Here is a 23,996-nt window from a genome sequence, read left to right as displayed (position 1 = left end):
TCCCTGCCGGCCCCACGCAGTTCTCTGATGCTCTCTGTTCTCGCCCCTCCTCACTCAGTGCTGTGCACTCGAGCTTAGTGACTAAACAGAACGCTCGAGCGGCCTTGTCCTCCCAGGAAACCCAGGCGTGCCCCTCCATTCTGAGTCCTCTAGGCTTCTCCTGCATTCTCCTTCCCCGATCCAGGGCCCGGAAATCCTGTTAGGACCGTGAGCCGAAGAGTTCATTCATTTCCCACCTCTTCTGAGGTGCTGTCCTTCATCGCCACCCAGTGTCTTGAACATCATTGTTTCCAATAATCAGAAGGAAAGAGACACAGAGGCGCATACACACAGAGGAAAGGTGACGTAGAGACAGAGGCAGAGATGGGAGCGAGGCATCTGTGTACAGAGGAACGCCAGGACGTGCTGGCAAACACCAAAAGCTGGGAGGGAGGGCAGAAGGGGTCCTCCCTGCAGGTGTCAGAGGGACTGTCGCCCTGAAGACTCCTTGATCTTGGACCTTCTGCCTTCAGAACTGTGAGCGAACAAATCTGTGTCGTTTCCAGTCCCCTGGTTTTCGGCAGCCCTAGCGAATTAGTACATCAGCGCTAATGTACCCGGCGTTGCACGTGTTCCCAGCATTTGTTCTGTACCTACTGCTTCCGTCTCCCTGCACTGAGATCGCCGCGTGCGGTTGGTACTTAAGGATCCATGGTCACATCTGGACGATCTGGTTCCCGTATTTTCAGCGTGCCACTTGACTAAACAGAAACCTCACAAAATTGTACTAAGTCAGACAGCACATTTTATATCAGTTCAGTTCAGTCGCTCAGTCGTGTCTGACTCTTTGCGACCCCATGGACTGCAGCACACCAGTCCTCCCTGTCCGTCACCAACTCCCAGAGTTTGCTCAAACTCGTGTCCATTGAGTTGGTGATGCCATCCAACCATGTCATCCTCTGTCGTCCCCTTTATTTTATATGAAAGAGTACAAATTATAATGAAATAATTATCAGTGCCTTTTAATTCTGCTCAAGATTAGACTATGTTTACTATTTGAATAATACTTCTCAGGCAAATCAAACTAGTGAAAGAAAACTCCTTGGAAATCTCTAAGTCCCATCCCCAGTAAGTTCTGATAGATCTTACAGTGGAAACTGGACAGGATTTTGAGACAGTGGTCACAAGATTCCTCACTGTTTGTGAAAATGTTCAAATATACTCAGTTGATTCTGAGTGAGGCTCTTCCCAGTTCAATATCAAGTACCGCTCCAACTCAGTTATGATCTGAGGAAAGGGCCTTTGTTTTCTACTTTTATATAAAATTCCTCCTGGCCTCCACCGCACATTTAGATGCCTGGTGGATGCTCAACCAAATTTAATTTGACATTTAGGCCAAAGGTGAGCCGTTAACCTCGCCTTTTATTTTGTACGGAGCCATTTGTCCTCCCCAAGAGGAATGGGCATCAACAGCATGCTTCGCCCCCTCCCGTCTTCCTTCGTAATGACTCAGTGATACCCCTCCCCTTTGGCGTTCGATCATGTATTGCGTGAGCTGTCTCTCGTTAAAGGGTTTTCATAAAATTGAGTGCCAACAGGGTAAGTTTTCCTGCCAAGCATAGGCTTGGAGGGCCTATGGCTCAGTGACAAAGACTCCGCCTGCCAATGAAAGAGACACAGGAGGTGTGGGTTCAGTCACTGGGTTGGGAAGATCCCCTGGAGGAGGGTATGGCAACCCACTCCAGTATTGTTGCCTGGGAAATCCCATGGACAGAGAAGCCTGGTGGGCTACAGTCCGTGGGCTCGCAAAGATTCAGACACGACTGAGCACGTAAGCACGCACACATGGGCTTGGGGAAGAAGAAATGGGACAGATCTTCTGGGGTCAAAAGACTGCACACAGTCTGTCCCATGCTGGGAAAGCCAAGAGTGAGTGTTGTCAGGAGTGGGGTATTAGGGCTTCCGTTCAGTAAGCAGTGGCTGCCTGGGGATCACCCATGTGATGAGAGCACAAGCAGGAAGCTCTGGGGGTGTGCATGTGTACATGCGTGTGTACGCGTGTACATATGTGTACACAGGTGTGGGTATATGTGTACAAGTGTGTACACCTATGTGTACATGTGTATGTGCTCAGGAAGGTCCCCAAAAGATATTCAGAAGCATGCTCCTGGATCTGATCAAGGTGCAAGGTCTATGAGGCTGGACACTGGAAAAGGCATTTCTCTCGTCATACAGTGTTGAACAGGGGGCACATGTTAAGAACAGAGTTGCCAGGAGAGAGGGGCTGCCTGAGTTGGGAAGATGATTTGGACGTGTGTTTCTGTAGCAGCCCAGGCAGAAAATCCCTGCCTGTTTTCAGATGCCCCCCACTGTGAAGCTGCCTCCACTTACGTTCTTTTGTGGTGGCAGGAGTGGAAGTGCGGTTAAGTGGGCAGCATGACGACCTAGATTCTCACAGCATGTGAGTTGAAACTCACAGTCTGATTTATGCCAGGCCACCCTCACCCCTGATGAGTTATTTAACCTCAGTTAATAGTCTCACATTCTTATCTGTGAAAGTAGAAAGTCATGACGACCTGTTGACACGTGGAAAACATCAGGCTTTGCAGGTTGAGTAGTAGATTTGGTCCTTCGGCTATAGCAGAGCTAAGACACAGCAATTGTTGGGGGAAACAGAATCTAGAAATTGTCTTTCAGATCATGGAAAACCTTTGAAACTGTATACTATGTTGTGTTGTTTTTGTTGCTGTTATTGCAAAACTCTAAAACCCAGTGTGGTACTGGCGCGGTATCTAGATCCAAGAGTGCACGCTCTTAGAATTTTCTGTAGAAATAGAGCCTCGGGTTATTTTCCATAAATTGTTAACCTCATGCCCCAACCTCTCCAACCCACCAAGGTTTGCTTCAGTCCTTCCAACCAATTGCCTCCTCTTCCTTGTGGATCTAACCTCACCGATGGAAGGGAGGGAGGTGGGGCAGAGGGTCTCCGGGATGCACCTGAGCTCTGTGCCTGGGCTGCACCCACTCCTCTTTCCTTCCTTTTAGTGAATCAGAAGGGGACAGGGCCCACCTACCTAGATTGGGATAATGTTTGGGGATGTGACTTGACCTCCATTTCATTTTTTTGCACACCAGTGTGATAAGCATCGTCTGTGTGGCGGGCATTGAGACCCAATAATGGGCAAACATGATCCTTGTCCTGATGGCTTTACATTCTAGTGATAAGAGGCCAACAGTAAACAATATCAGTTCAGTTCAGTCACTCAGTCACGTCTGACTCTCTGTGAGCCCATGGACTGCAGCTCGCCAGGCCTCCCTGTCCATCACTGACTTCTGGAGTGTGCTCAAACTCATATCCATCTAGTTGGTGATGCCATCCAACCATCTCATCCTCTGTTGTCCCTTTCTCCTCCTGCCTTCAATCTTTCCCCGCTTCAGGGTCTTTTCCACTGAGTCAGTTCTTCACATCATGTGGCCAGAATATTGGAGTTTCACCTTCAGCATCAGTCCTTCCAGTGAATATTCAGGACTGATTTCCTTTAGGATGGACTGGTTTGATCTCCTTGCAGTCCAAGGGACTCTCAAGAATCTTCTCCAACACCACAGTTGAAATGCATCAATCAATCAATAAATAAACAGTATCTATGATAACAGTTAAAATACACAGAAGGTCACTGGTCAGTTCAGATTGAGTAATGAAGAACTACAAAAGTTCACTGGCACATGAGTGTGGTCTCCCCATAGAGAGGAGAGACCTTCGAGTGCAGAGTGAGATGGGAATTCAGAATGGACTGCCTGGGGCTCCGTCACCAGTGCTAGATTACTGGAATAACTAAAAGCCACCAGGAGCCATGGAATCTGGGATGTCGCTGGGGCACCACTGCCCAGCCCGTGTGCTCTACAGAACCCAGTCGTGTCAGTTATTGGAAAAAAGTGAACAAGTTTCACGTCCATAGCTCAATAAGCAGGAGTCCCTTTATCAAGCCAGTTACCATGTAAAGTCAGTGTTCTCCAGGGCTCTCTGCCAACCACCTCCTCCCCCCTCTCCTCGTTTTATTCACCAAGCACCGGCAATCTCACTGACTCCCAGGCTGGAATCGTCATCTCTGGCTGACGGGTCTCCAGAGCGTTTTCCAGCTGTGGTCTTTTCCCTGAGTTTAAGAGCCACGTGCTGAACTGACTTCTGCACACGCTTGGTGATAGGCCAGAGACATCCCACACGTGGCAAGCGCAGAACCGAAAGAAGTCTTCCGTCCGTACTTCCGGTCCCACTCCTCTCCCAGCCGTTGAGCTCCGTCAGCGAACGTCACCGATGTCCCCGCCTGGACTAAGGCCACGTCATGTGGCACCGAGGTTGCTGAGGACAGTCAGCCCTGGTGCCTGCTTTGGCACTCACGAGCCCCCTAAGCCTGTGTCCTCACCTGCTCCTCCCTGCGCTGGGGTAGTTCACTGCTGCTGTTGTCATGGGAGGGATGAGGGAGTCATCCATCCATTCACTCAGCACATATTTTTGAACTCCTCCTACAGACAAGTGTTAGGTGGCAAGACCGCAGAAACACGGGCGTTGGCCCTGCCCACCTGAGACTTGTCTAATTCGGTGGATTGAATAAATAACGTGGGAAAAGCACTTAGCAGGGAGTTTGGCACAGTAGAGGCATCCAATAAACGTTTAAGAGGAGAAGCTAGACATAGCCTGAGTCTCCCTTCTGCCTCAGGATCATTAACCTCTGAGTCTTTGCAGCTTTACTTCCCATAATCTAACTCTGCTATCACCAAAATCAGCGCCCTGTTTGGAGAAACTGCTGCCCACAGACTCACTGACTTGGGCGGCCCTGACCTGGCCTGTGGTGGCTCCTCAGACCGTCTCTGGTCCCTTGATCTGTGCCCTACATGAAGCCCAGCGCCTGACACTTTATTAGAGAGCAGTGAGTAATAGAATTATAGTTTTTTTAATTTCATTAACATGCTTTTTTATTATTATTTATTATCATTTAATTTAGTCTCTAGATGAAGATTTGGCTTTACATTTGTTTAGAACCCAGTAGAAAATCTCCATCTTCATGTAGAGTAATTAGAAAGGTGTTAATTTTATAACAGTGGTCTCTAGGATTTGGGGATATGATCTTGAGGTTTCCTAAAAGTGGAGAACTCCACAAATGTTAGTAAAAAAGGAAAAGAGCTCAGTTGGAGACATGCCACTGCCATGTCATCCCAAACGTCCATCCATCCACATCTCTCTGGCCTCATCACTTAGTCCAAACTATCTCTCTCCCAAGAGGATGTCATAGTGTCCATGAGACCTCTCCTTTTCTTGCCACACCCTAAGTCACTCATTCCACAAAGTTAGAGGCATTTTCTTAAACATAAATGCCATCGTGTTACACCCCTGCTGAGAACTTTGTGTGGCTTCACGTTGTCTAAGAGTTGAAGCCTGACTGTTTAGACAAAGGCTTCTCTTCCCACAGTCGTTCCCACCTCCTCTAACCTCATCTCACCCCACCCTCCCCTTGCTTGCTGTGCTCTCATCACACTGGCCTTCCCCTTAATTCTTCAGACACACCCAGATGTTCCCCCTAAAGGGACCTTTAACCAGCCACTCCTTCCCCAGAGCCTCTTGCATTATCAGATCTGTGTGTGGCAGGCCATTTAGGGATCAGTGTAACATCCTCTCCCAGGCCTTCCCTGACCAATCAGCCACCAGCCACCATCACATGATTCCGTCCTATTTTCTTGCCATCACTGTCCATTAGCTAAGCAAAGTCCCTTTCCCTTTCTATCAAGTGGGTGTTGCAAGCATTGGACACCCTGGATGAGGCCGGATCAGCTTAATCCAAAGAAGTGGCCCGGTTGAAGGACGATGCTGTTTGCAGCCTAGACAAGTAGTATCCATGGCTTAGCTTGAAACAGGCTACCTACTGCACACCTCTTAATCCTGCAACTTTGTTGGCCTCTCTTTTCTTCCCGTTTGCCTTTCCCATGTGTCCCTATTCATTCATAGTCATTCTGTCATCTGCTCAAACAGCTGGGGAATTTGGCCAGCTCTGGAGAGACCAAAAGATGGCCCTTGGATTAATGGAGGCAAATATTCAAGCAGGAAACCCTTTCTGTAAAAGACTGGACAGCAGTTTAGGCTTTGTGGTCTGTACAGTCTCTGTCACACCTACCCACCTCTGTCTTTATAGAGCAAAAGTAGCCATAGACAAAATGTAAAATGGCTGTGTTCCAATAAAACTTTATTTACAAAAGTATATCGGGGGGCCAGATTCAATCCCAGCTGGAATTTGCTGACCTCTCTAGATCAGAGTCTGGAGAGAAGGTAGAGAGTTAAATAACTGACTTTTCTAGGGTATGGGCTGTGAGAGTGGCTCAGGCAGTGTGGGGGCAAGGAGCACATCCAAGGGCACCTGCCCCTCTGTTTTTTCCTGTTGACTCTATCCTCTTGCAGCCCTGACCAGAAAAACAAGAGAAAAAGTACTTTAGAATTAAATTGTTATTTATTGAGAGTTATATAGGGCTTCCCTGGTGGCTCAGACAGTAAAAAATCTGTGTGTAATGCAGGAGATACAGGTTGAGAAGATCCCCTGGAGATGGAATGGCAACCCACTCCAGTATTCTTGTCTGGAGATTTCCATGGACAGAGGAGTCTGGTAGGAGACAGTCCATGGGGTCGCAAAGAGTCGGAGAGAGTTATATAAGATATTTTGTTGTTGTTGTTGTTTTAAATACCCAAATACCTTTTCTGATTTTCCTTCAATATTATGGCTCAGGGCCTTTCTCCAGATGTGTCTTCCTGGAAGTGAAATCTCCAGAAATCCCCAGATTCTTACTCCTGTAAGGAGCACATGTGCTCATGTGTTCATTCAAGAGGTTGCAAAGCTGGAATTATGAATCTCTTTCATACATTGTTTCAAGTAAACTTTAAATTCCCCACAGTTATGGGAAGGAAGAAATGTGGTGATCACACAGACTGAAGGTTCTGAAGTCTCCGGTCTTCAGGGATTGTTAGAGCTACCCTGTCGCTTCACAGATCCCTGTTTCCAAAACTGGGTTCCCAGGCTGGCTGGTGGTGTGGCTGTTCCCACCACCTCCCAGGTTCGCTCCAGCCTCCCCGACCTCTGACTTCTTGAGAGGAGCCCTTGCAGGGTTCCTTTTCTAGGTTTTCGATGTGAATTCAGTCGGATATGTATGGCTCTATCTAGTTGAACTTGATTCTTTTTAGGGAAACATTTTATCATGTTATACACTGCTTTCCTGGCTATGCATGCTTGCGTGCGTGCTAAGTCACTCCAATTGTGTCCAACTCTTTGCAACCCTATGGGTTTTAGCCCCCAAGGCTTCTCTGCCCATGGGATTCTCCAGGCAAGAATACTGAAGTGGGTTGCCATTTCCTTCTCCAGGGAATCTTCCCGACCCAGGGATCGAACCCACATCTCTTATGTTTCCTGCCTTGGCAGCTGGGTTCTTTACCACTAGCACCACCTGGGAAGCTCCAGCTACATGTAAAATGAAAAACTCAATTCGGAAAATAATGTTACCATGTGCAAAAAGTTCTTAAATTGTTAATATTTTCGTGCTGCATTCATCTAATGATACCACAGAAATTTCATAATACCTCCTCATTTTGCGATATTTTCATGGTAGAACTGTTTTAAGCTGTCTGCAATCTATTTAAAGGTGGGTTCTTCATTTCAAACTACTCTACTTCAGAGGACCTCGGTTTAATGTTTCTGAAAGGAATGAAAGTCAGCATTCTAGCATTCATTCATCCACTCATCTTACGGATGAATGAAGGACCGTGGAGAGATCCCCCTGCAAGGTTTTTGTGATCTCGTAGCAAATAAATGTATCTTTTTTAAATCACTCTGTGTCAGTAATAATTTCTTATGTTAAATACCTCCTAATATTTGGAGGCGCTGGGCTGATTCTCCACGCATTAATATTTCCTATCATGAGATTTGGGGATATGCTAGAACAATTTATTTCACAGCGGGGTTCCTATCTAAACAAGATCTGTCTTCTTATCTTTCTCAATTTAGCAGAATGCTGTTGCAGCTTCTAGCTGCTCCTAGCTGTTTTTCACAAAAGAAAAACCAAAGACAAAATATGTGCATGAGTTGGTGTATGTTTCAGATGGCGTCTTCTGAGTGGTGCCACATAATAGCTCTATGCAAATGATGTGACCCAGGAAGTATTTTATGTTAAATCTGGTGTTAGCTCTCTTTAGCTATATACACTGACAGTCTGAATACAGTATGCTCTGAGATTATAACTCAGAAGCACTTAACTCATGAATATAATTTTAAGCATCCTTAGACTTTTGCAAATATAATTTTGAGAATTGAAATTAATTGTACTAGGTGGGGGGATAAGAAAGAAATATAATTTTCCATGAGATGCATTTTCCTTCCATAGGCCAATACCATTTGGAGTTTTGTTTTTTTTATTTCCTTGTTACACACAGCAGTTATTTCATTATAATTTTCCTGCCATTTATAGTTACTTTTCAGCATTTGTTTAGTGGTATAAATACCTTAGTAAGAAAAGTTTGAGTGTTGATGATAAATCAAATCATTTTAATGAATTGCTATAAAAGAGGGGTGACGTCTTTGCTTTTAAAATTTTAACTTTTTAAGAAAGAAAAGGTGTTTATTTTTAAATGATATGTAATTTTATTGAAATGTTTACAATCTAAAACTTCTAGAAGTTAATGGTTTATATTTGGGTTCAACCCGTCAATAGTAGTTATTTTTAGAAACACAATATGTAAGCTATACTAAAATAATGTTCTCAAAGATTGACACCATCTGGAGGAAATTAACAGTCCATGAATTCTTATAGCCATGCTTTATATTCTGTTTTGCATAGCTTGCTTGTTATTAATGGTTCTAAACAACCTAACTCAACTACACTTAAGGTGTCATATAAACCTAAGACAGAGACTTACATTACGTGACTTGTAAAAACAGTAGCTTAACTTCCTAGTTTCATTTTTAATTTTTGAAGGAATTCAGAACTTTGATGGAGGCTGAGGCGTTGATATGAAATTATAAGATGTCGTTTCCTAACCCGAACTAATTTTATTCCGTTTTAAGTATTTTTTCACAGGTGTCCTCACTTCCCTGTAGTTTCTTGGTTTGACTAAAATTCATTCTTGCCTTTTAGGTCTTAGTTTATACTTCACTTTTTTAAGGACAGTTTCTCTGCCTAACCGACGCTGGAGTAAGCTGTCTCTCATCTGTCCTCCAAAAAGTGTCCCAGGCTTATTATCTCACCAGCAAACAGAAGTCCTTGAGGACGAGAACTCTGTGTTCCCCTCCCCTCCTTGCCCAAAAGAACAAGCACACAGTAGCTTCAAAACTGTGTGCTGAATGTGAGTTGGGGATCCTGACATTGGCTCATAAAGGTGATGGAGGATGATGCGAATGGCAGGCTGTAAAATACCGAGTTTAGCACAGAATGGAACTTTATAAACAGAAGGCTTACAGGAAATCAGGCAGTGAATCCATGTAAACCAGAGTCTTGCTGATAAAAGTTTCCTGTGAGAGATTGGATTGGAGCTGAACCCTGACAGTTTTTTGGAAAGTGAAGACAAATTGAAGAATCGTACACATAGAGATAAGAGCATTAGAGGGTGGTCCAGAAGCTACAAAGAGACTGATCTGAGAGAAACAGAAAGATTTATGAGTGGCAATATGGGAGATACATACTGCAGGGTGAAATCTAAGCCAAAGAGGGCTCTGGAAGCCAGAGGAAGACCTGGGGTCGTAATACATTGGCCTTAGGTAATTAATTCATAATTTGACCAAGAACTGCCATGGTGAAAGCTATTTTAGAATAATCTTGCTGTAACGTATTTTATTTAAAGTTTTTATCAACAAGGGAAGCCATTTAGTTTGTTCATTGTCATCGCTCTATAGGGGCCGAATGCTCTGAGGCTTGAGTCACCTTGCAAGCCCTTCCACAATCATGTCTGACTCTTTTGCGACCCCATCGACTATATACAGCCTGCCAGGTTCCTCTGTCCATGGGATTTCCCAGACAAAAATATAGGAGAGGGTTGTGATTTCCTTCTCTAGGGGCTATTCCCAACCCAGGGATCAAGCTTGTGTCTCCTGCCTTCTTTACCACTGGCCCACCAGGGAAACCCAGAGACAAGTTAGGTGGTCTCTAAAGTCATCCCTGTGGTAGCACTTAGCTGCACTGAAACAATTACTTTGTCGTCCTCAGCCCCACTGGACCCTGAAGAAAGGGACCGTGCCTTCTTCACATCGGCAGGACATGGCATGGAGTGATTTTTCTAAAGTTACTGGCAGGATGGATGAATAAAAGTGAATCAAAAATATAAACATAAGGCGTCTTCATCTTAGCTATGGTCTGTACACTGAAATACGGGGCCTCTGCAAGTAAGCTTACAGAGCTGGGGTCAACTCGTGTGTGTGTGCAGCAAAGAGAACCGGATAAAGCCAGGAGGACATGAGCAGAGGAGGCAAGAAGGAACTGGAAGAAGCAGTTAATGAGCTTGTGTCAGATCTGCCAGGGCCTTAATAGGATTCTGATTCCAAGCTGACTAATGGGCAAGTGAACTCACTTCAGGATTTTGACTTGGCTGCTGGGAGGAATCTTGAAGGTCATTCAACTGTTGAAGCTCATTTTAATTTCTCAAAGTTGGATCTATGAATTAGTACCTCGGATCAGGGGGCTCTCCAGCGACGGGGACTGCTCACTTGGCTAACTCGAGTAATGAACTTGTGCAACATATGTGGGCTAAGATGTTATCCCCAGCGTGTCTGCAGGGAGGTGCTGGCTCGGGTACTTCTCTGTCGGTCGTGCACTTGGGCAATTAGTAGGTATTGTCGCCAAATATAGATGAAAGTGCATTTGGTTTCAGAGATTTCGGTCATTTATTTATTGTTTATAAGCAATCTCTTAACTAAAAGGGATTCACAGTGACAGTTGCTAAGAAGATAAACTTGAGTTATTTAATGGTGTAGCTCTCTCCCTCTAATTATTTTTATCTAATCAAATGCTTTATTAAATTCCCAGGAGTCATCATTGCTCATGTACAAGTAGTCTGAAGAGAGCTCAGTAAGATTGCTAACTGGAGCATAACAGCTGTGTGACTGCAGGACAAACTAAACAGCGTGTGCATTTTCAAGGGTCAAATGTTAGCTCAATCGGAGAGCTAATTTTCTCCTTCCAGTGAGGAAATTGCACTTTTTAAACTCCTCAATGATTTTATACTTAACATTTTTATTCTAATATTCATGGGTTTTTGTTGTATTTCAAGTTCTACTATTGCTAAACATAATATTTCTCTTAATTTTGCTTTTTGCTGGGGTCAAGGAATAAACCAGCTGTACTACGTAACTTAGCGGTCACCTTCCACGCTCTGTACTTTCCCTCTCTTCTGTAGATCTGGAATGTTTTCTCTAGGTCCACGTGCTGGAATCTTGATCCTCCTTTAAACGCCACTACATTCATGCATTCTTTTCCTACCTATTGTCTGAACATGATCTCTTCCTCCTCTGTGCCTGTGTTAGTCGTATAGCACTGCATAAAAAACACATCACAAAGCTTACGCTTTTCAACTGTGGTGTTGGAGAAGATTCTTGAGAGTCCCTTGGACTGCAAGGAGATCCAACCAGTCCATTCTGAAGGAGATAAGCCCTGGGATTTCTTTGGAAGGAATGATGCTAAAGCTGAAACTCCAGAACTTTGGCCACCTCATATGAAGAGTTGACTCATTGGGAAAGACTCTGATGCTGGGAGGGATTGGGGGCAGGAGGAGAAGGGGACGACAGAGGATGAGATGGCTGGATGGCATCACCGACTCAATGGACATGAGTGTGGACGCCTCCACAGACTGCTCGAGGACCCTCACAACGTGGCCGTTCTCTTTGCTCAGAGCCGGTGACCCGGCAGAGAGCACAGGCGGTTTGTGTCTTTTCCGGTCTAGTCCTGGAAGTCCCATGTTGGGATTTCTGCATTTTCCCTGCAGTTCAAGCAGGTCACTTCATATAATGTGGGAACAAAGTACACGAAAGCATGAAGACCAGGTGGTGGGGATTTGGGGGAGCATCTTAGAGGCTGCTTACCGTTTCCTAATCTTTAGCATAACTTCAAATATTCTGCCCTGTGTTACGCTTACGTGTGTCCCTTCCCTACCTGCTCTGTTAGATTTTCGTTTTCTTTGGAGTCTAGACTTGCTGCCTTAGCTTTACATATCTTGAAATTTTTGGCACATTGCATTCAGTATATGTCACGTTCATTTGAGAAGCTGGAACCACAGCCTCTCTCTTAGTGGGTATACATGAAAATGTATCTGTGACAAAAAATCAGATAGAGATGGAGAGGTTTTGGCAGAGAGAGGGAACGTAAAGGAGATCAAGTGTGTGTGTGTGAAAAGAGAGAAAACGGATGAGGTAGAAAACTGTGCATTTTATCAGAAAACTATGAAAAAAAAAAATGGGTACCATTTTGTAGGTACTAGAGAACTAATTTTACACGAGTTTCAATGTTCAGATGACTGTGGAACAGTCTTCTACTTTCTGTCCTGTATGTGAATGCCTCACTGTTTTACTAGGACTCTCTCAATTATGCTTAATACTTTTATTAAAATAAACACCAAAAACATTTTGTACTGGGGTATAGCCAATTAGCAATGTTGTGGTGATTACAGGTAAACAGATAAGGGACTCAGCCATGCACTTACCTGCATCCACTCTCCCCCTCTCCATCCGGCTGGCACATGACACTGAGCAGAGCTCCATGTGCTGTACCATATGTCCTTGTTGGTTATCCGTTTTAAATAAAGCGATGTTTACATGACCTTCCCAATGTCCCTGACTGCCCCTCCCCTGGCAACCATAAACTCATTTTCTAAGTCGGTGAGTCACTTTCTGTTTTGCAAGTAACTTCATTCATATAATTTCTTTTAGATTCCACATATAAGAGATGTCTGGAGAAGGAAACGGCAGCCCACTCTAGGATTCTTGCCTGGAGAATCCCACGGACAGAGGAGCCTGGCGGGCTACAGTCCATGCGTCACTAAGACTCAGACACGACTGAGTGACTAACACACACACACACACACACACAGATGTCATATGATAGTTCTCCTTTTTGAATAAAGGGTCTTTGGATCACTCCTTTAATAAAAGCAGGGACATCGTTGCTTACAAATAACTCTGAAGTCATGTCAAGTGCAGCATTTCTATGTGATTTTTTTATATATGTTGGGAACTTTATTTAGCTTTTGATTAACTTCTCTGTAACCTGGCTCACTGGGGTAAAATCATTTTCTGGATTGGTCAATTAACATTTATGTGCAGTCAGAGCAAAGGGCACAGAGGAATGTCAGAAGGAAGAAAAAGACCCACAAGAATATAGGTCCTGGTGGGTCCTCCTCAGAAATGTCACTCATATCCGTCTCCTCATTTCCACTCCTAGATCCGCCAGCACAATGTGGTCCTATTCCTTAGTAACTCATGTCAGATGTATTAAAATGACCTCCAAAGACTTTTCTCAGCTGCTAAAGAGTGCTAACTTTTTTCACTCTCCTCTTTCACCTTCATCAAGGGGCTCTTTCATTCTTCTTCATTTTCTGCTGTTAGCATGGTGTCATCTGCATCTCTGAGATTGTTGATATTTCTCCCAGCAATCTTGATTCCAGCTTGTGATCATCCATACCAGCATTTTGCATGACGTGCTCTGCATAGGGGCTTCCCACGTGGCGCTAAAGAACTCACCTGCCAATGCAGGAGACGTAAGAGACGCAAGTTCGATTGCTGGTTTGGGAAGATCCCCTGGACAGGGGCATGGCAACCCACTCCAGTATTCTTGCCTGGAGAAACCCATGGACAGAGGAACCTGGCGGGCTATAGTCCATGGGGTCACAAAGAGTCAAACACGACAAGTCACTTAGCATACACTCTGCATAAAAGGTAAATAAACAGGGTCACAATATACAGCCTTGACAATAAACAGTTCCCAATTTGCAACCAGTGCATTTTTCCATGTCCGGTTCTAACCGTTGCTTCTTGACCTGCATACAGGTTTCACAGGAGGCAGGTAAGGTGGTCTGGTATTTCCATTATTTTATGAATTTTCCACAGTTTGTTGTGATCACACAATCAAAGGCTTTAGTATAGTCAACGAAGCAGAAGTAGATGTTTTTCTGGAATTCTCATATATAGTACAATGGATGTTGGCAATTTGATCTCTGGTTCCTCTGCCTTTTCTAAATCCGGCTTGTACATGTGGTAGTTCTCAGTTCACGAACTGTTACGCGAAGTGAAGTCGCTCAGTCGTATCCAGCTCTTTGCTGCCCATGGACTGTAGCCTACCAGCTTCCTCCATCCCTGGGATTTTCCAGGCAAGAATACTCGAGTGGGTTGCCATTTCCTTCTCCAGGAGATCTTCCCAACCCAGGGATTGAACCTGGGTCTGCCACACTGTAGGCAGATGCTTTACTGTCTGAGCCAATAGGGAAGTCCATGTACTGTTAAGGTTAGCTTGAAGGGTTTTGAGCATTACCTTGCTAGCATGTGAAATGAGCGCAATTGTGTGGTAGCTTGAACTTTCTTTGGCATTGCCCTTCTTTGGGATTGGAATGAAAACTGACCTTTTCCAGTCTTGTGGCCACTGCTGAGTTTTCCAAATTTGCTGGCATATTGAGTGCAGCACTTTCACAGCATCATCTTTTAGGATTTGAAGTAGCTCAATTGGAATTCCATCACCTCCACCAGCTTTGCTTGTAGTGATGCTTCCTAAGACCCACTTGATTTCACACTCCAGGATGCCTGGCTGTGAGTGAATGACCACACCATCATGCTTATCTGGGTCATTAAGACCTTTTTTGTACCCTTCTTCTGTGTATTCTGGCCACCTCCTCTTACCTCTCCTGCTTCTGTTTGGTCCTTACCATTTCTGTCCTTTATTGTGCTCATCTTTGCATGAAATGCTCCCTTGGTATCTCTGATTTTCTTGAAGAGATCTCTAAAGCAGAGCAATTGATGTTCTATGAGTTGACAAAGTGGTGGAAGTTCTTTTGGACTTATTTTAACTGAAACATATTTTAACTGAAAGGCAAAACTATAAATGTGTACTGTTGTCTAGACATGAAAGAGAACGCTTTCTATTCTTCCTTCTATTAATAGGGATGGAAAGAATATATTTGCTAGACGAGTGGCTACATGCCACGCATCTTAACATCTCTCTGGGACCCTGCCAGAGTCCACAGTCCATACTGACTGCTTTGGCTTTTATATAAGTTTTCTTTCTATTTTTCTTCTATCTGGTAATTGCCAAGCTTTTTTTTTAACCTAGTTATATATAGGCAGATTTTTATAAACGCTCTCATAGTTTCTCCAGTGTTTCTCTGTATTGATAGCAGATCAGGGGTCTGTAAAGGCTGAGTCAACCACATTGCTAAAATCAGAATGAATAACCTTTTTCACAGAACGTAGTCCTGAAAGAACGAGGTAAATATGGCAGGTCCATAGGGTCGTCTAGAGGGGGTGAGGTGTGTGTGACTTGTACATGTGTGCAAGCCTGACTCTGCTCCTAGAAACAGGCAAGCATTGTATTTCATCATCTTTAGTGGGGAGGCTGTTAGAAGGGAGGAGGCTGAAAATTCAGAACACAGTCAATACCCAATTGAAAAAGGCCCCGGGAATGGAAATGGCCCTGAGGGGCTATCAGTGGGCTCAGAGCAGGGAAATGGAAGCACATAAAAACCTCAGTGACGCTCTGACTCAGACGGATTGACCATCATCCTATTGGCTCAAGACACTAAAATACCAAGGTTTCCTTTCCACTTTTTGTGTGTGTTATATATTGTTTTGAAATAAGTAGGAAAACAAAAATTTTAAAATATTGTAAACTATTATGAAGTTATCTTCTGTTCTCTTATTTTTAGGGGAAGAGCTTTTCTCTGTTAAGAACTGGGTATGAAATGAAAAATATTTTGTAGTTTGTTATCGTCACTTAGAAAATAGGTTTATCAAGATAAAATCTAATGACTTTCTTACTATTAAAATTGCCTTGGGGCTGATCTCAAATTAATATATTATTTTTGTCTCCTTTTTGTCATAAATTCATGCAGTTGATTTACTAGTAAAAAAAAAAAAATCGTGGTTACTTGGCAGATTTTTTTCTGTGGTCTTTTAAGGAAGACCAAACTTTTTAGGACTTATATATATTGATTTATTAGTACTCCCCTAACTTTAAGAAATTGAGTATTTGACTAGATTGGGGGAGCATAATAGACAAAATCTTGTCATAGAGGAATCTCTGTTAGATAATCTTTTATTTCTAAATTCTACTTTTCTATTTGCCAATGAGATATGAATGACTCTTTAACATGCTTTGATAATTTTTCTTTTGACCTGGAGGAAGTTTGGGTTTATATACTGTTTAATATTATAGCTAAATTCAAGGATCATTTATTTAAAATCTTACAAGGCCTGGTGCTATGAGAATATGGATATCAAGTAGACTCAGTGTCTACTTTCACAGAGATCATAGTCTTACAAGAGAAGAGAAACATAACAATATCATGATGGAATAGTGAATCATTAGAAATATATGTAAGTGGATGGCATGATGAGTAAGTTAATTGGGTATTATAAGTCAAAGCCTTCTAGAAAGAGCTTGTGTCTGAACTTGGATTTAAATAGCTGATTGGTCAATATGGTTGTATGAAAAATAAAAGTTAAGAAAATCAATCTTCATAGTTTGCAAGGCATTTCCAGTTTTGCAGAGGTAGCATTGATATGTGTGAGCCCAGGGCTTAGCAGCACAGTTCTCCTCATGGAGCATGCCCTAAGCGACCCTACAAGATTCCGGAAAGTGTCCTAGGCCGCACGTTGCATCTCCAGCCTGAGGAGGACTAGAGGAAATGTCTTTGCCTCCGCAGGAGCCCCGTCCTGGTTTTCCAGTGCACACACCGCCACGTGATCTGCTTGGACTGTTTCCACCTGTACTGCGTGACCAGACTCAATGATCGGCAGTTTGTCCACGACCCGCAGCTTGGCTACTCTCTGCCTTGTGTGGGTAAGTCTACCACTGTTTCCTCCATTTCTAATTGATTAAGAACAGAAAAAGGAGAACTGTTGATATAAAACTATCTTAAATATACCCAATTCCCTAATGAGGAATTGGAACTCCAGAATCTATTTGATCATGGTTGGGCAAGAAGATTAATGTTTGAATCACAATATAAAACCCTAGGGTTTGAAGGACCTGTGTTGAACTAGAAAATGTATAATCTACATAAAGGCATTGAAAATAAATTTTAAAATATTATTCAGCCAATGTATACAAAGTATGTCTATCAATTCACCCTGAGAAGTAGAAATTTATTAACCTGGATTTAGAGCAATTTTTTATCATACACCTCTATTGCTAAAAGTTTTGAACACCTACATAAATATTATATGAAAGAACATGTATTTAAAAAGAAAGAATGATACAAAGCTGAAATATCTGTTTAAAAGCTTTATATCTTCCAACATTTCAAGACATCCTTTACTTGTGCTGTATCGTTATCATTAGATGTTTTTTTTTAATGAGGTGAAATTCACATAACATACAATTAACCATTTTAAAGTGTACAATTCAGTGGCATTTTTTGCTTTAATAGTGTTATACAGTGACCACCACCTCTTTCTAGTTTCAAAACTTTTTCGTCACTCCATAATAATATTCTATATCCATTAAGTAGTCACTTCCCATTCTCTATTTCCCCCATCATTTGGCAAGCACTACATGTGTTTTTGTTTTTTTTTTTTGTCTCTATGGACTTGCCCATTCTAAATATTTCATATAAAAGGAATCACAAAATCTGTGACCTTTTGTGTCTGCCTTTTTCACTTGGCATGTTGTTGACATTCATCCAAGTTGTGATAAGGACCCGTACTTTGTTATTTTTGTGGCTGAATAATATTTCATTATATGGACATACCATAACTTATTGATCCATCCATCCATTGGTGTGCATTCTTTCTGTCTTTTGGCTGTTATGAATGATGCTGTTGCAGACATTGGATACTTGTTTCTGTCTGGACGTATGTGTTCATTTCTCTTGGAGTGCAGTTTTGGGATTATATGGTAATTCCACCTCGTAAGGAACCAACAAACTGTCTTCCACAGCCGCTTCATCATTTTACATTTCCACTACCAGCGTACAAGGGTTCTTATTTCTCCACATTCTCACCAACACTTGCTATTAAATTTTTCTATTTTTTAAGTAGCCATCTTATTAAATATAAAGTGGCGTCTCATGGTTTTGATGTGTGTTTCCTTAATGACCACTGATGGTGAAGCTTCTCACATGCTCACTTGCCACTTGTACATCTTCTCTGGAGAAACATCTGTTCAGGTCCTCGGCCTGTTTTTCATTGGGTCGTTTGTCTTTTAGTTGTTGTAAGAGCTCTTTATTTATTCTGGATGCTAGGGCCTCACCGTTACATGACGTGCAAGCATTTCCCCCATTCGGAGTCTTTTCACTTTCTTTACAATGTCCTTTGATACACAAAAGTTTTAAATTTTGATAAAGTCCAATTTATATTTTCTTTTGTTGCTTGTGCCTTTGATGTCAAACTTTAGAATATAGTCCCAAATCCCATTTCGTGAAGATTTACCCCTATGCTTTTTCTTATAGCTTAGCTCTTATATTTAGGTCATTGATTCCTTTTAAGTTGATTTCTATATATGGAGTGTGGCAGGGGGTCTGGTTCCTTTAAAAATAGGAAATGGCTTTAGAAATCACAGCCCTAGTGCTGGGTGTGCTCACTATTACGAGGTTGGTCACTCTTTCTAGGCCGAGCTGAAAGAGCTAGGAGACATGAATTTTTTAAAAGGTAAAAACTGCATTTATACTGACATTTTCACTTTATATCCAGAGTTATGGAATTCTTACTTGAAGTCACTGATCTTAAAACTGTCATTGCTTCCTCACTTAGCAAAAGTCTTATTTCTGAGTGATATTAACATAATTACTCATTTGTCTCATTTCATAATACGTATACAGTAGTATCTGTTTCAGAATACCAACACCGTCACCAAAGTGTGATTACTGAACACAGTGTTAAAGCAGTTTATTTTGTCATTAGGGCATATTGTTATAGGGATATAGAGTCATGTACAGTGACTGTATAATTATGTCACCAATTTCACACATAGTTTTAACTATTTTAAAATGTATTTTGTTTTCATAGTTTATATTTTTATATTTATATAAAATATTAACATGATTCCAAAATCAAAGCTATGAAATAATTATGTTCAAAGAAATACAAATTTTATTTCCATTCTCTTGAATATTCCTTTCTCTATGTGTAGACCTCTATTTGAAAAAGCTCCCATTTTAAAACGCATAAACAGATTATAGATGATATAGATATTGAAGAGATTTGAATCTTAAGTAAAAAGTAGAATACTGTGCATATCTGTCTCCACCTTCCTTTTTTTTTTAAACTGTACATTATATATTCTGTATATCTCTCCCTAGTAATATGTGTATATTTTCTTCACAGAAAAATTAGCATTATTGAATTCCATTTGGTGGTTATACTTTACTGTTCCCATATGGTAAACACTTAGTTTTCAATTTTTTTTATTACAAATATTGGTACAACTAATAGAGTTGTATACACGTGTATTTTCATAGTCTTGATCAGAGTTTCACTGAGATGGATTCCTAGAGTGGAACTGCTGTATTGAAGGGAAAAATATGTATTTATTTTTATGTTTCCAAACTCTTCTCCCCAAAAGTGTGCTGTCTTCCATTCTCACCAGTGACGTGTAAGAGCAGCAGGTGCCACACCACCTCACCAACAGAGCAGCCACAGGCCTTTGGGGGCCACTTTCCAATCTTACCTTTGCAAAAATGGCATTTCCACATGCATATTTTTTCTTATTTTGAACGAGGCTGAGTATCTTAAGTTTAAGATCCTTTTACACTTCTTTTTCTCCATCACTTAAAAAAATCTCACCTTTTTATCAAGGGATAGGCTAAGTGAATATATTATATTTTTTTTTCTTTACAAGTATTTTCTATATAGGACACATTTGACAGTCCCTTACAGCAGCAGGAAAAGCTAACAAGGTTCAGTCTCTTATATTTTTATAACGAATGTGTGTCAACTAGCTTTTATTTCGCTGTTTCTTTGCCAAAGGATAACTGACAGCTTCTAAGTGAAATAAAATATTTGCCTGGTTAAGCTGTATCTCACTGAAATGCATTATATGAATTTACTATGGTTAGTTATCTTTTAAATACCATTTTTTTACATTAACTGTGTTAATGACATTTTTATAACTCTATGCATTCCTGAGTTCGTCTTCTTCATTTTAACTATGAATGAGGTAGGGAATGAATGCGTTTTAAATATGCTTACTTTGCATGTTTTTTTGGGGGGAATCCTTTCAAATATTTTTGTGACTGTATCTACTTTATTACCAGTCATATAAATGTAATATTCCATAAAATCTTGCTTTTATTTTTTAAAATGCCACTTACCATTGAGAAAGAATCTTCTCTAACACATCTTTGCTTTCATGTTTAACAGGAGGCAGAAAGCTGCCTATCTGTACATTTTGTTATTAAAAGAGAATGTAGCAAATAACCACAAACTGAGACAGGCTGGAAACAGCGGTTCTGCTGGGTGGTAAACCCCCTACACTGCGCAGTTCATGCCGAGGCTTGCTTCTTCACATCCTCTAGGTGCTTTAATATGTGTCTCCAAAAGTGCTCACTCATAACAAAACGCAGTTCAGCTCGTCACTGTATTACTTGCCGTGTATTATTCCAGCCTGCTTTATTTTATAATTTGAGGACTCAAATTATATTATCAATATTTGACATGTTACGTGAAAACAGGTCTTCTGATGCTATTGTAGTTTCTTGCTGTTGTAAAAGACAACCTGAATTGTCTTGACTGTTCGCTCAGCAGAGGTGCTCCTCACATTTATTACTTGCTTAGTTTCTAAATGCCGTGCTGTGTGTCATAGCTTCAGACCTTCCTCAGTTTATATCTCAGAGCTTATTGTAGTCAGAAGATGAAGTGCCCTGTTAAGGGTAATAGTTCCTCACAGTGTTGAGGACCACTGTTCTCTTCTTTGGCTTCTGCTTTACTTGCTTAGTGCTATCTTTAATTAATGGTTTCTCTGCAAGAAGCTCGAGCCTTTTAAAGTCACTTAAGTATTTTAACAGAGCTGGTTGGGTGAACATGAGAGAATTCGTCCCTAATTCTTTTAGCCAAGGGCAGATGCTGCTGCTGCTGCTAAATCGCTTCAGTCGTGTCCGACTCTGCGACCCCATAGGCGGCAGCCCACCAGGCTCCCCCATCCCTGGGATTCTCCAGGCAAGAACACTGCAGTGGGTTGCCGTTTCCTTCTCCAATGCATGAAAGTGAAAAGTGAAAGTGACGTCGCTCAGTTGTGTCCGACTCTTCGCAACCCCATGGACTGCAGCCCACCAGGCTCCTCCGTCCATGGGATTTTCCAGGCAAGGGTACTGCAGTCGGGTGCCATTGCCTGCAGATAATGCTCTCCAAAAGGGATCTGATAAAGCAAGGCTTTCTAGGAGCCTGTGTCATAGGACTCCCCTGCCCCTCAGGATGTCCCCCGTACAGTTCATGACATGCGATTATTTGATTTGCAGACCAAGGTATGAGATACCAGTATAGGCCCTAATATGAACTGCCATAAACCGGTGAGTCGCTTGCACAAATCCTTGGATGTGGACAAAACACTGGAGAAGCCAAATTCAAATCCTGACTCTGAGACTCACTCCCTGTGTGATTTAGGGCAAGTTACTTAACCTTGATTTGCCTCAGTTTCACTTTAAGGTAAAACAGGGGCAGTACAATAACATCTAGCTTATCCGCTCTTATGTAGATGAATTAAAATAATGCCACATAAAGCACTTTTCAGTTAAATGCTGAAGACGCTGGGCGCATGGTGCATATTGGCTTTTGTTATTTTGTTGCTACATAAGCATGTATTCCCACAGTATGTATAAAATGTACCTGTGCATGTATGTGTATACGGACAAAAGAGCATGGATTTAAACATTCTTTATTTTATTTATTTATTTTTTACAATATATTTAACTGTAGGTTGATGTTTCCTGCTATTTAATGCATAAAATCAGCCAATTATCAAGCATTACTCACCTCTCCAGCTGTCTGGCCATCTCTTCCCCTTGGTTTATTTGACTTTGACTTGACTCTCTGAGCATGAAACAACACACGTACTATAAAGTAGAAAGTTAACAGAAATGGAAAATCAAAGCTTTTTGAACTATAAATAGAAACAGCAGACTATCAGAAACAAGAATTTATCAAACTCATGTTATTTCCATGGCACAGTCTGCTCCCAAGGTGGGGTTAATTAAAAAGTTACGTTAATTAACATCTATGAGTCTTATAAATAAAACTTAGTATGTATGAAAAGCAAAAAATCATGGTCCGTTTCCATAAGGGAACTGAGAATGTACTGAAAGGGCGTCTTCCTGGGAGCTGGATTACTCCAGCAAGGCTCAGCGTCTACACCAGATCCACACAGTAGGGTCAGTGTATTACTGGTCCCGTGTAGCAGGGTGCTGTGAAGCATCTTCTTGCCTGCCCTTGGACGACCTCACAGTTCCGTGTAAAACGACTGGACCGCAAGCGTCAGACCCAGGGTTATCACTGGCTTTGGACACTTGGGAACACATCTTGTTGGTTTCCCTGAAGAGATGTGCCTTTACACCACGTCAGTTTAAAACGCCTTGTCAAATGGTTTTAGGACCCTGTGATGACGACTAGCTTTCTTGCGGATTATAGTTCTTCCAAGAAAATTAAAGCAAGATTAGTTTATAGAAGCAAAGGGCATTTACTGATAAATTCATAACTTTCTTAATTTTTATTCTATATTAAAGTATAATTGAACAATGTTGTGTTTCAGGTGTACTGCAAAATGATTCAGTTATATATATTTTTTTTTTTTCAAATTTTTTTCCGATTTAGGTTATTACAAGATATTGAGCAGAGCTCCCTGTGCTTCTACACTAGGTCCTTGGTGATCGTCTGTTTTAGATATAGTAGTCTGTATGTGTCCGTCCCAAACTCCCAGTTTATCCCTTCCTTTTAACTACGAAGTGGAAGTGAAAGTGGCTCAGTCATGTCTGACTCTTTGTAACCCCATGGACTATACACTCCATGGGATTCCCCAGGCCAGAATACTGGAGTGGGTAGCCTTTCCCTCCTCCAGGGGATCTTCCCAACCCAGGGATAGAACCCAGATCCCCCACATTGCAGGCGGATTCTTGACCAGCTGAGCTATCAGGGAAGCCTATTTAACTATGAAGTTCATATCTAACCACAAGTGATGAATATTCTCACAGTGGACATGCAGCTTGAATTCACTCCTTCAGTTTTCTGGCTGTGGGTTTCACATGAAGAGATAAATGGGAGACTCACTGGTAAATAAAATTTGGATTTGCTTGGTGGTTGTATTCCTACTTTGATGCTCACAAAAAGCATGTGTTATTTTGTTAGAGTGACATGGGTATGATGTCAAATAGGTGTCTGTCTCTTGCACAGCCCTGTTTGAGATTGTTCTTCCTCACTTTGTGGTAAATGCAGCTATTTAACCCTCACACCTCCCCACATCTATACAAAACAGCCCTTTCCTTAAAATCCATTATTTAGTATATCCAGAACCTGGGAAACAAGCCATTCGTTAAGGTTTGAATAGTGACATGATGAGTAAAATGTCAGTTTTTTACTTCCCTGGTGGCTCAGACAGTAAAGAGTCTGCCTGCAATGCAGGAAACCTGGATTCAATCCCTGGGTCGGGAAGATCCCCTGGAGAAGGAAATGGCAACCCACTCCAGTATTCTTGACTAGAAAATCCCATGGATGGAGGAGCCTGGCAGGCTACAGTCCATGGGGTCACAAAGAGTCGAACACGACCCAGCAACTAAAACACACGTGAGTAAAAAACACAGATTAACACAGATCCGTTTT

General features: G+C 42.0%; 1 protein-coding gene across 3 annotated transcripts in view; it reads left to right on the top strand.

Moving 5' to 3' along the window:
• AGPAT4 (1-acylglycerol-3-phosphate O-acyltransferase 4) overlaps positions 1-23,996 on the top strand; it is a 1,411,158-nt gene that overhangs the window by 766,154 nt on the left and 621,008 nt on the right. For all 3 annotated transcript variants that reach the window (XM_070795610.1, XM_070795611.1, XM_070795612.1), the window contains one exon: positions 16,898-17,034. In XM_070795610.1, the coding sequence (XP_070651711.1) occupies positions 16,898-17,034 (137 nt within the window). The remainder of the gene's footprint in view (positions 1-16,897; positions 17,035-23,996) is intronic.

Source organism: Bos indicus, chromosome 9 (genome assembly GCF_029378745.1).
Source record: "Bos indicus isolate NIAB-ARS_2022 breed Sahiwal x Tharparkar chromosome 9, NIAB-ARS_B.indTharparkar_mat_pri_1.0, whole genome shotgun sequence".
Taxonomy (NCBI): domain Eukaryota; kingdom Metazoa; phylum Chordata; class Mammalia; order Artiodactyla; family Bovidae; genus Bos; species Bos indicus.
Note: the sequence above shows the minus strand (reverse complement) of the source record. Positions and strands in the feature narration are given on the sequence as shown.